The 12,810-nt window shown below is 49.3% G+C and overlaps 1 protein-coding gene across 1 annotated transcript in view; it reads left to right on the top strand.

The window, feature by feature from the left end:
* The window catches only part of TDRD10 (tudor domain containing 10), a 61,656-nt gene extending 48,916 nt beyond the window's left edge, over window positions 1–12,740 (top strand). The window contains 10 exon segments of the mRNA XM_066364058.1: window positions 7,818–7,868; window positions 8,169–8,278; window positions 9,320–9,469; window positions 9,722–9,752; window positions 9,755–9,814; window positions 9,817–9,862; window positions 10,581–10,669; window positions 10,672–10,698; window positions 10,701–10,736; window positions 12,652–12,740. Coding sequence (XP_066220155.1) covers window positions 7,818–7,868; window positions 8,169–8,278; window positions 9,320–9,469; window positions 9,722–9,752; window positions 9,755–9,814; window positions 9,817–9,862; window positions 10,581–10,669; window positions 10,672–10,698; window positions 10,701–10,736; window positions 12,652–12,740 — 689 coding nt within the window.
* Window positions 12,741–12,810: the final 70 nt, after the last annotated feature.

Below are 12,810 nucleotides of genomic sequence, written 5' to 3'. Positions count from 1 at the left end.
CTATTATAACTAATGCTGCAGTGAACTTGGGGTGCTGTAGGGCTGGGTGCCATGGCTAGGTAGGTTCATATGGGATTCCGGCAGACGACAGAGAAACTGTGGAGCTGGAGGATGGCGGACCATTCTGTTTATTAGAGTCTTGCAATGGCAGACAAACAAGCAGGCAGGGGAAACCGCTTCTCTCTCTCCCTCTCCCTCTCTCTCTCAGGACTCCCAAGCAAAACAGGTCTGGGGCACCCCTTCTCCGGCAAACAGTGGCCCCTCCCCAGCAGGCAGGCAATCGCAATTTGCAATCTGCCACCCTGAGAGCAAGCACCTTACATAGACGACACTGCTCACAAACATTAGGGGATATTTCAAAATGAATATGAAGCGATAAAAAAACCCCTAATTTTTGTGAGCAGTATATACAGACAAGGTGCTGCCCCGTGCTCATGCACCAATCAGGCAAAGTACAAGTGAGCAAGCCTAACTAACACACTTGTAACACATTTGTTTGCCCCACAGGTATAGATATTCTTTCGAATCAATGTTTCAGGTTTCTTTGGATATATTCCCAGAAGTGGAATCGCTGTGTCATAAGGCAATTCCATTTTTAATATTTTGAGGAATCTCCATACTGTTTTCCACAGTGGCTGCACCAGTCTGCATTCCCACCAGCAGTACAGGAGGGTTCCCCTTTCTGCACATCCTCATCAGCACTTATTATGTGTTGTTTTATTAATGAGTGCCATTCTTTGCATTTCTCTGATGATTAGTGATGATGAGCATCTTTTCATATGTCTGTTATCCATCTGTATGTTTTCTTGGGAGAAGTGTTTATTTCAGGACCTTTGCCCATTTTTTAATTGGAAACTAAATCTATTCTCAATCAAATCAATCTAGAAGACTTGTTAAGAAATGTAGGCTCCCAAAAATGTATGCCCCATGTACCTGTTCTGAGAAAGCTATGGGGGAATGTGCTCCATTGAAATGAAGCAATAAAAGCTAAAAAAATGAGGTGATCTGGGAGCAGGAGATCCAGCCCAGGAGAGGGGCCAGAGACTTCTCAAGTGATGACAAAGGTAGAGCAGTTGAGCAGCAGTCAGTCTAGGACAGAGCAGGATGGCGTGATACGTCAGGGTGATATTTGCACAAAGAAAAATGTAAAGTTGAATGGAGAGGTATTAAGAGCCATTGGCACTGGCTGGATAGCTTGGTTGATTAGAGCATCGTCTGTAAGCACATAGGTTGCTGGTTTGATCCCTGGTCAGGACGCATACAGGAATAGATCGATGTTCCTGTCTCTCTCTCTCTCCCTTCCTCTCTCCCTAAAATCAAGAAATAAAAATTAAAGAAAAAAAGAGCCATTGGAGGGATTGGAAAACTGAGCCAGAGATTTAAGAAAATTTAAGTAAATGGAGGGAGAAAAAAGCAGTCAATTCCTGGGATAAAGATTGTTTAACAATGAAAACAATCAATTCATAACTTGACTCAGCAGTGACTGCTGTTATACGTAGCTGCATAAAAAGGGAACACTGGAGGGTTTAAACAGGGAATGACATAACCAGATTTAACCACAACTTTAACCAATGACATTTTTTTTTTTTTTTTACAGAGACAGAGAGAGAGTCAGAGAGAAGGATAGACACGGACAGACAGACAGACAGGAACGGAGAAATGAGAAGCATCAATCATTAGTTTTTCGTTGCGCATTGCAACACCTTAATTGTTCATTGATTGCCTTCTCATACGTGCCTTGACCGTGGGCCTTCAGCAGACCGAGTAACCCCTTGCTCAAGCCAGCGACCTTAGGCTCAAGCTGGTGAGCTTTTGCTTAAACCAGATGAGCCCTCGCTCAAGCTGGCGACCTCGGGTTCTTGAACCTGGGTCTTCCACATCCCAGTCCGATGCTCTATCCACTGCGCCACCGCCCGGTCAGGCTAACCAATAACATTAAACATCAACTTTATTGGAGTATTATATATACTATTGAAGTGTAACTTCATAAAGTTTGATGAATTTTGACATATATAATGTCAACAGGTGGTCATTGGTGCCAGTTCTAATGCTAACAGGAATCCCCAATTTGGGGAGCAGCAAAGAAGGAAACTTTGTAGTACACACATTTCAACAGTCATACAGGCCCTGGCCGGTTGGCTCAGTGGTAGAGCGTCGGCCTGGTGTGCAGAAGTCCCGGATTCGATTCCCAGCCAGGGCACACAGGATAAGCGCCCATCTGCTTCTCCACCCCTCCCCCTCTCCTTCCTCTCTGTCTCTCTCTTCCCCTCCCACAGCTGAGGCTCCATTGGAGCAAAGATGGCCCGGGCGCTGGGGATGGCTCCTTGGCCTCTGCCCCAGGCGCTAGAGTGGCTCTGGTCGTGACAGAGCGACCCCCCAGAGGGGCAGAGCATCGCCCCCTGGTGGGCAGAGCGTCACCCCTGGTGGGCGTGCCAGGTGGATCCCGGTCGGGCGCATGCGGGAGTCTGTCTGACTGTCTCTCCCCGTTTCCAGCTTCAGAAAAATACAAAAAAAAAAAAAATACAAAAACAAACAAACAAACAAACAAACAAAAAAAACAGTCATACAGCATGGCAGTTAAAACAGCCCTGCTACGGGACAGCGTGACAGTGCTCTAGCACTGCTGCTGTGAAAACAGAACAGTCGTGAGGCTGTCCCCAGCCAGGCAGCCCCTCTCTTAGGCAGCTCCGCTCTACAATGTTCCACTCCGTGATGGTCTGCCATGCTCTGTTCCACTCTGCAATGGTCTGATGGTTGGCTTCACTGTGCCCCACTGAACACTATCTGTTCTTCTCTGAGGCATTTAGCAAGCAGAAGCAGGTGGAATGAGAGCTCCTCCAGGCACAGAGAGCTGGCTTATGCAGACAAAAATCCCTATCCTTGGTCCCTGATTGGTTAGAATAGAGCCACTCCAATTGGTCAGAGCTTTGCAGCTCCAGTTGGGTGGGGGAAAGCCTTAGTCCTATTAGTTGAAATAGGAGTCAAAGAACGCCTTTATAAGGGCTGACTCAGAAAGCAGACACACATTGCAGGCAGGTGATTCAGTGCAGAGTAGGCTGTCTAGCAGCATAAAGACAGGTAGTTTAGTGCAAAGGCTTCTCCGTGAAGTGCAGTCTGCATGAGAAGCCCCTGCACAGAAATGGCTGCTAGACTCTGTTTTTTCTTTTCTTTCTTAATTTCTTCTCTCTCTCTCTCTTTTGTTTGAGCCCAGGTAGTCACCACCAGGAGCCCTTCTTAGTTCTCAGGGTTCACAGTATGAAGCCATGTAATCACTATCACAATGGAACAGAGAACAGTTTAATCACCCAAAGATTCTCTTGTGCTTTTCCCCAACCAGTGACCCCTTTATGGCCCCGGCAACCACTGCTCTGTTTTCTATCACTTCAGGGGCTAGTTATCTCTTCCAGAGTTTCATGTACACAAATCCTACTGTACAGTATGTGCCTCTTTGTGTCTTGCTTCTACTCAGCAGAATGTTATTGAGATTCATCCAAATGAGTTCTTCTTAGCATCTGAGGGGGAGGCGATGGAGCCATCCTCAGTGCCTGGGGCCAACTCACTCCAATTGAGCCATGGCTGCAGGAGGAAGAGAGAGAGAGAGAGAGAGAGAGAGAGAGAGGGAGAGTAGATGGGCGCTTCGCTTGTGTGCCTTGACCAGAATCGAACCTGGGACATACACATAGCGATGCTCTACCATTAAGTTTTAAAGGGACCCAGCACATCCCCACCTCGACCTTGGACCTGCTGTCTTCAGCACAAAGGCTTTTCCCCCCAGGTATCTATGGGATTTGCTTTCTCACTTCATTCAGGTCTCTGCTTAGCTGTCACCCTCTATCTCACCCCACAATCTTCACCCCTTCTCCTTGCCTTGTGTTTCTTCATTGCTCTTATGGCCACCAGTGTTTCGTATACCTGTTTGTATACTTACTGTCAGCTGCCTCTGCCAAAATGTGCCATTTCCAATGGCAGTGTTTGGAATGTACACATTTTATAAATATTTGTGGAGCAACTAAATGTGGACTCCCTGGGAAGAGGCTCTGCATCTTTCGTCTTTGTTACTCAGTGCCTGACACATAGTAGAAGTGCAAGCTGTATAATGTGGAGGAGAGGAAAGCCATGGAGGGTTAACACTGTGAATGTTAATTTCCACCAAGGTGTGCCCTTCAGGTGGCCCCAGGTGCAGATGGTCCAGAGTGACTAGCAGCAGTCCAGGGGTGTGGTGGTGAGTACACTGAGAGGCTGCAGGCAGGGAAGCTACCACTGTTCTGGGCGAGACAAGGCCTACACCCCTGCTGAACAGTGGAACAAGAGCTTCTCCATGATGTGTATGTAGGGGACCCAATGGACCCCTATCCACCCCAGAGCCCTCTGGCCAGTGACCTTTGTGTGCCCTCTGTCTTCTCTCTTACTGCCCAGACTCACCAGCATCATTCGGGAGCCAGCTACCTCTTAGGACCTTTGGCCAGCTGGTAACAATGTCCCAGAATAAAGTAGAGACTATTAACAGCTGGTGATTGATCTGGGCATGAGAGTTACTGTGCTTCTAGCAACAATAGAAGTTAATTAAAATTGGCTGGTTTGGCAGCGGTTGAGATGCTACCTTGATCTCTGAAGCTTCCAGGGGGCTACTTTTGTGTTACACATACAACCTAAGCAGTGGAAGTGCAACCTAAAATCTGAGGTTTGTTGGGTGACATGCCTGCTGTTGTGGTTGGATGATAATTATATAGATTTTCCTCTGAAACTTAATATCACAAACTGTCAAAAAGGCTTGTTATACTTATCTCTTAAATCATTAGGGAAAAATAATTAGACCTAAAATGGTTTTAAATGATTCTGTATTAATTTTTAACTTGAAACTGCTGCTGATAATTGGTTCTTGGGATTGGTATTTCGAACTGTCTTAGGAGATTCTAAATAAAAAGGCAACTTCTGTGCTTGGCTAGGGGACAGATGTTCAACTGTCACTTTACTTTGTAGTAGGTACACAGGGGGCAGAGGTTTCACATGAAGATCTGACTGCGGTCTCGTTGGTTGACAGGGGTAGTTAGCCTCCGTGCAGGGCTTGCTCTGCAGGCTCTGTCTAATCGGTGGAAGAACACTCCAAACTGAGGGTACTTGCAAATGCCCCAAGGTGTGATGTGGCAGGAGAAGGGGGGTGGGCAGAGAGGAGCCCAGTGGGGAGGATGGTCATATCGTGGCGGCCTTGGGGAGCCAAAGCAGAGACTGGATTTTATTTTTAAGCACAATGAGGAGATGTTGGAAGGTTTACATCAGGGGAGTAATGGGATTTGATTTTTATTTGTAAGGGGTCATATCCCCCAGGTGGCCACTGGATTATGGGGGCCAGTGAGGCAGCAGAAACTCTTTGGATGTTGTTGCTATGGTCCTGGTAATAAAGTGGCAACAGCTCGTGTTGGGCTGCCATACACAGAGAGCGGGGTACATGGGTTCGGGTGTGTTTTGGAGAAAGAGATGGCTTGGCTTGCTGATGAGTTTGATGTTGGGAGCTAGGGAGACGCATAAATTTGGCCTGCAACATTAGGTAGATAATAATGTAATTTACTAAAATTGAGAACACCCAGCTTGTGCAGGGTCAATTTTAGACTTGCTGAGTTTGAGTACCTCTTAGCTGACCTATCAAGTGGCCATCTCTATACTTGAGTTGAATTCCATGGAATGATTAAGGCTAGAGGTCTGGAATGATTAAGGAGTTTGGTATACTGTTGATTCCTAAAACCACAGAACTGGGGATGGCTTTGGAGAGAAGGTAGGTGGAGGAGAGGACCAAGTCCTAGGGTTGGCAAGCATTTATTGGTTCAGCTTGTTTAAAGGGCAAGCTAGTTAAAGATAAGGAAAACCAGATGTGTACAATGTCAAGGAAGCCAACAGAAATGTTTCTAGAAAGAAAAGTGGGTGGAATACTGCAAGTAAATTCAGAATGAAGAACATGAGGATTCAGTAACATGAAGGTCATTGCTGACTGTGCAAGCCATTTCCTTTTTCTTTCTTGTTTTTGGAGAGAGAGGCAGGGAGAGAGATACAGACAGACAGGAACATCAAGCTCTTCCTGTATGTGTCCTGACAAGGGATCAAACCAGCAACCTCTGTGCTTCAGGACAAAGCTCCAACCACCTGAGCTATCTGGCCAGGGCTTAATTTTTTTTTTTTTTTGTATTTTTCTGAAGTTGGAAACAGGGAGGCAGTCAGACTCCCACATGTGCCTGACTGGATCCACCCGGCATGCCCACCAGGGGGCGATGCTCTGCCCATCTGGGGTGTTGCTCTGTTGCAACCAGAGCCATTCTAGTGCCTGAGGCAGAGGCCACAGAGCCATCCTCAGCGCCCGGGGCCAACCTTGCTCCAATGGAGCCTTAGCTGTGAGAGGGGAAGAGAGAGACAGAGAGGAAGGAGAGGGGGAGGGGTGGAGAAGCAGATGGGCGCTTCTCCTGTGTGCCCTGGCCAGGAATCGAACCCAGGACTCCTGCACGCCAGGCTGACGCTCTACCACTGAGCCAACCGGCCAGGGCCCAGGGCTTAATATTTTGATTGTGTGTTTTTGTTTTGTTCCTTTTTTTTTGTTTGTTTTTTTGAGACAGAGACAGAAGAGGAAGGGAGAGAAAGTGGAGAGGGAAAGGAAGCATTCATTTGTTGTTTCATTCAGTCATGCATTCATTGGTTGCTTCCTGTGTGTGCCCTGACCAGGGATCAAACCTGCAACCTTGTCATTTCGGGATAATGCTCTGACTGAGCCAACTGGCCAGGGCCAGGTGCAGGCCATTTCAAGGAAGCCTGATTAGAAAGTACTGCAGGGAAAATGTCAGGAGTGGAAGTAGACAGGACTTCAGACAGCATTTTCAGTGAAGGGAGCAGAGAAACGTGATAACTAGAGGTGATTTGGGGTCAAGTCATGGTCTTTTCAAACATGGATAACAGAGTGTATTTATCTTCTGGTGGGAGATGTCCGCACGAGAGGGAGCACAATGGAAGAGAAAGGGCCGGACCTCAGGACTGCTGTCCTGAGAAGGCGAGGTGGTGTAGACCCAGAGCGTTAGAGCAGGTACACGGTGGTAGCAGGAGGGGTGGCAGAGAGGGTAGGCGTAGGGGTTTGGCTGGTGAGAAGATAAGGAACCTCCCATCCCACTGGTTCTGGTTTTCCCTGGATGAAGAGACAAGTTCACCTGGTGAGGGGAGGGAGTGTGGTGGGTCTGAAGAGAGCGTGAATTTGTCCATTTGTCAAGAAGGAAAGGAAACTTACTAGCGGGCTTATGGTAGGATTGTAGTGTGTGTCCATGTGAGAACAGTGGCAATGGGTGTTCTCTGGTGTGGTCAGTGGCCAGAAGCAGGGGAGCAGCAGGGTGGGCAGAGACATGGCCTTAACCAGGGCTGAGTGTCTTCAGGTGAGAGCAGTGGAGAGCGGGAGCCAGCGTGCGTTGGGGGCTGCAGGGTTGTGTGGAGCCTTCCTGTCTCCATGTGGCCCACTTCCAGCATAACCATGTTCACCCCTTTCTTCTCTTCCTCCACCCAGGAAGGTCCGGCAGGGCCCCCCAGGCTACACATTCTGGACTTCTGGAATTTTAAGTCCTCACCGAGCACCCTTGCAGCTGTTCTCTCCTTCCCTCCCGTGTCTGACCGTCTTTTCAGGGTTTGATCAGGATCCCAGCAAGAAAGGAGAAAGTGTGTGGGTGTCTCAAAACTCAGCTAGGGCCTGTGTCAGTGCAGGGGCTGTTCACACAGTCTCCAAAAGCACTTGGAGTAACTCAACATATAAATCAATAAAATAATACTGCAGTGCCTGAGTGATACCATTTCTTTTTCTCCCTATGTTTTGGAGAGAGCATCTGGTCAAACATTTGCCAAAATCATTGGTGAGATCCTGAGTTCTCAGGACATGTCTCTGTAACTCCTGACTCAATTCTCCAAGCATCCCTTTCAGCTTCATTCTCTGTTAACCTCTTAGTGTAGGAAATATCTCTTTTTATCCTCTAGGATGCTTTTTGATTAATGACTATCATCCAGTACACCCTCCCCACCCAGCTGAGGATCTCAAGGCTGAGACATGGAAGGACATGGCCTTGTGGCCCATCCTGTCCTATCTCTGAGGGTGGGGCCAGGCACCTTGGGGGGCAGGGGGGCAATCCTCCAGGGGCAGCTCTGGTGCCTCCAAGACTCAATCTTCAGCTTTCCGGCTTGTACACAGCTCACTCCTAAAGCTCCTGGTGATTCCCAAGAGCCAGAGAAACTGGAGACAACCTCCTGTGCAGTTCCCAAGAAAATGAGATTAGTGGAGGTATACAGGGGCCACCTGAGCAAATGCTGCCTGCAGATATCAGTCAGCCCCTAGAGAGTGAGGACAGGGGTGGTACCATGTGGGGATGAAGTTTGAAGGAACTCCTGCACCAGACCCCCAGTGACCTAAGAAAATCTTTTCCATTTTGGACAGTGAAGGCCCGTGACTCTCCCTGACCCTGGATACCATGAGATTGTCATGTCCACCACATTTTCTGCTTTAATAGTGGACACCATTCTTAATGTCAGGGATGCCAGAATAGTCTTTCTGACTTGAAATGCTGTAGAATGAGTGGGTTTTGTGGGGTTTTTTCAAAGTAGCAAGTTTGCCCCGTTGACCACATGTGTGAATTAGGTGGTAAAGTTAGTGGAGGGGGATGATAAAGTTAGGGATCAGTGATTTGGGGATTGGAAACCTGTCCTGGGTTTTAGGCAGTTCACACTTGCATCATGTAGAGGTCCTGCAGCAGCTGGCAGGCTCAGAGCCAGCCCAGCGAGGGCTCTGGCCCATCTCTCTCTGTGCAGTCTCCGCTGTGCTTGTTTCCCTCCAAGACTCCCCCTTCCCAAACTCCCCCCGCCCCTGGCATGGTGCTTGCTGCCTTTGTTCTGCGTTATGCACTCTTCTCCACCCTCCATGCGGTGGGCCTGACCTGCCTCCTGCTCAGAATGCCTGTTCTGCCCAGGCCTGCCCAGACTCCTCCAGGACAGTGCTGGTCAGATTGTTCATTCATTCACCCCTTCCCTGTGTTTCACTGCCCTTCCTCTAGAGCAGTGGTCCCCAACCTTTTTTGGGCCACGGACCGGTTTAATGTCAGAAAATATTTTCACAGACCGGCCTTCAGGGTGGGACAGATAAATGTATCACGTGACCGAGACAAGCGTCAAGAGTGAGTCTTAGACGGATGTAACAGAGGGAATCTGATCATTTTTAAAAAATAAAACATTGTTCAGACTTAAATATAAATAAAACGGAAATAATGTAAGTTATTTATTCTATCTCTGTGGGCCGGGGGTTGGAGACCCCTGCTCTAGAGGATCCTTCCTGGTGCTGCTCCTCAGGGAGTGCTTCCGACTCCTGAGCTGGCTGCCCACCATCTGCAACACTAGCGGGGAAGTGGGGCTGCTGCTGACAAGTATTGTCCCTCAGACCCCGTTCTTCTGGGCCATGTGCACCACAGAGGTATGGGCTGGTAGGTGGCCCTCTTGGGCACGGTGCCTTCTCACCGAGCCTTCCTATGGTGAGCGTGATTATAGGTGGAATCTAGAACGAGCACAGTCTGGTCCCTGGGTTCTATATCTTTCTCTTTCCCACCTCATACCTTTGGTTCCCTTGGGGCAGGTTAGTGGTGCTGGCCTAACAGGTAACATCTGCAGAGACAGATGTGTGATGTGATGCGGGCAGTGAGGCTCGTTGCATGTGTGCCACCTACAGACTCTGTACCGGAACATGCAGGCGCTGGGGTCAGAGTGGCCAAGGCCGAGGAGCAGCAGCCCTACCTGCGTGACTCAGCTATGCAGTGTGGGGCTGCTGTCTGGCCAAGTACCGCCTGGGCAATTTCAGGTGGGCCTGGAAATCCCTGTGTGCCGGGCAGGGTGGATGGAAATCTCTGTGTGCTGGGCAGGGATGGATGGAAATCCCTGTGTGCTGGGCAGGGTGGATGGAAATCTCTGTGTGCTGGGCAGGGATGGATGGAAATCTCTGTGTGCTGGGCAGGGTGGAGGGTAAAGAAAGGCCAGTGCACAGCCACTCCTTCCCTTTTCCCTCCTTTGGACCCTGATTTCTTTCCTGCTGCTTCCTCTCTTAAGATCTCTGATGATTATCACTTCCCTGCCCAAGGAAGGAGAAAAGCAAAGGAAAATCTGCTCCTGTTAGCCTTGACCAGGGGTCCCCAAACTTTTTACACAGGGGGCCAGTTCACTGTCCCTCAGACCGTTGGAAGGCCGGACTATAAAAAAAACTATGAACAAATCCCTATGTACACTGCACATATTTTAAAGTAAAAAAACAAAACGGGAACAAATACAATATTTAAAATAAAGAACAAGTAAATTTAAATCAACAAACTGACCAGTATTTCAATGGGAACTATGCTCCTCTCACTGGCCACCAATGAAAGAGGTGCCCCTTCCAGAAGTGCAGCGGGGGCCGGATAAATGGCCTCGGGGGGCCGCATGCGGCCCGCAGGCCATAGTTTGGGGACCCCTGGCCTTGACCTTTAAGCTCTCTTTGTCAAGGACCACTATGCATGACACCTGATGGGACAGCTCTCCTCTCCCTCCCTTCCTCTGGCCAGGTGCTGGATAGTGAACAGGGTGGATACCTGGGCTCTTGTCATGTTCGTTGATTTTGGTCCGTTGGCCACCATCCTGATACAGTCTCTGTGCAGCTGGATAGTGATGACTTCTGGACCATCCCCCTCTGACTCAGCCATTCATTCTGGAGAAAGGTAAGATGTCCTCTGAACTCCTCCTGAGGATCAGGGATGGCAGGTACTGTGCCTGCCTCCAGGACCTCTGGAGGGGATGGCGTGGGGGTAGCCAAGGTCCTTAGGATGCCCTTAAGCCTCTATTCATTTGATTTTACCCCAGTGTTTGGCGTCTGCCTCTTGCAGAGTTTTCGCAGCTGGGTTCTGTAGGCCCCAATAGGTACTGTCTGAAGGCTGAGCTCTTCAGGTGCAGGGAGGGAAGGCAGGCTCTTCACCCTGCTTCTGCCAGAGCCACTCAGCTTTCATCTGTTTTATGTACATTGCATTTTGTTTAAGATTTCATTGGGAAAGGATTCTGTTGGGGAAGAAAACTAGCATTTGAAAACCAGTAGTAGGGCTTAGAGCACTGGACTCAGGGTCTTCTGATGTGCTGTTCCTTTAGACAGAGACACCTGTTGGGGCCTCAGATTCCACATCCTTGAAATGGAGGGGCCCCTTATTTGCCCTGCCCCTTCTCAAGATTGGGGTCAGATAAGTTGTGAAAGGATGCTTTGGAGGATCAAGAGGAGAATCAGAGGTGAAGACCAACAAGCATGCACGTGCGTGCAAGTGTATGTGTGCATGCGTGCGCGCGCGCGTGCATGCACACACACACATACACACACAGCACTCTCCCAAAGTGCAGGCTGGAAGCTCCCTGGGAGGCTGAGGGGAATGGTGCCTACTGGTCAGGGGCACCACCCACAGGTTGTCTCGGGTCATTGCATGAAGAGGGCTCCTGCTGCCCAGCCTGGGGAGTAACAAGCCCACTGCCAGGGCTCTGGAGTTTCAGGCAGGCTGAACCTGACTGCTTGGTGTTAGGTGGTGGCCCAGAATAGAGGCTACCCCTGCCCCAAAGAGTAACTTCCAGCCTCTCAGAGGCGCCAGAGTGCCCAGCCCAGATACGGAGTGTGCTCAGCTCCCATGTGGACTTTGTGATGGCCCTGAGAAGTCAGGCAGTACAATTCTCCCTATAGATGAGGAAGGTAAGGCTTGGAAAAGTGAAAGGGGTCCTGGCCAGTTGACTCAGTGGATAGAGTGTCAGCCCAGCATGCAGACATCCTGGGTTCAATCCCCGGTCAGAGGTATACATGAGAAATGACCATCTGCTTCTCTCCCCCTCCCTCTCTTCATTCTCTCTGTCTTCCTCTCCCACAGCCCGTGGCTCGATTGGTTTGCGTGTCGGCCCTGGGTGCTGAGGATAGCTGGGTTGATTTGAGCCTCAGCCCCAGATGGGGTTGCCGGGTAAATCCCGTTTAGGGTGCATGTGGGGGACTGTATCTTTCCTCCTCTCACTTAAAAAAAAGAAAGAAAGAAAAACAAAAGGAACTTCCTCACCTCTTATAGCAAGAAAGTAGCATAGCTGAGAATGGAAATGAGGTCTGACTTTTAATATGGCCAGTTTCATGCATACAAACAGCCACAGAATTTGGAGGATGGCAGGACATCAGGAGCTGAGTAAGGGAAGACATTTGACCAGCAGCCTGCCCTGCCTCATTCCAGCATGTAAGAATGCCCACTCATCACGGTGAGAGCGTCTCTGTTTCTACCCTCTGTCTCTCAAGCCCTAATGCTCAGAGCAGAGTTGATGAACAGTTTTCCATCCCCAGAATTTCCCAGTAGTAGGTAAAATTCCAGATCCATGTAATTATTCTAGCAACAATAATAATGTTCCCTCCTTTCATACGTTCTTGCTGTGCCCTCCCCCCTCACCTTCCTAGCGTTTGTCTCACTTTATCCTGGCAGCACGGAGTTAGCACTAACTAGCAGAGACTTGTCTCAGGAGCTCGTCTGCAGCCAGAGTAGTTTCCTGCAGCCCCGGCCTTTCACTTCCCTTCCTTGTTCCTCCTGCCTGACCCAGTGCACCGGGGTTTTGTTGATGTGTTTTGTTTCGCAGGCATTTTGAGTTCCTATCAGGTGATCCATCGCATCCTCAAAAGGAACATCACTGGCGCTTTGAACCTGGAAGTAACTGCCCCTGTCTAACTCACCCAGTCCTCCCTCTTCTCCCACCCTATGGGTCTCAGCGGCAGGCCACTGCCTCTGCAGATTTACC

The sequence above is a fragment of the Saccopteryx leptura genome, chromosome 2, assembly GCF_036850995.1.
Source record: "Saccopteryx leptura isolate mSacLep1 chromosome 2, mSacLep1_pri_phased_curated, whole genome shotgun sequence".
NCBI classification, from domain to species: domain Eukaryota; kingdom Metazoa; phylum Chordata; class Mammalia; order Chiroptera; family Emballonuridae; genus Saccopteryx; species Saccopteryx leptura.
This window is presented reverse-complemented; position numbering and strand designations above follow the sequence as displayed.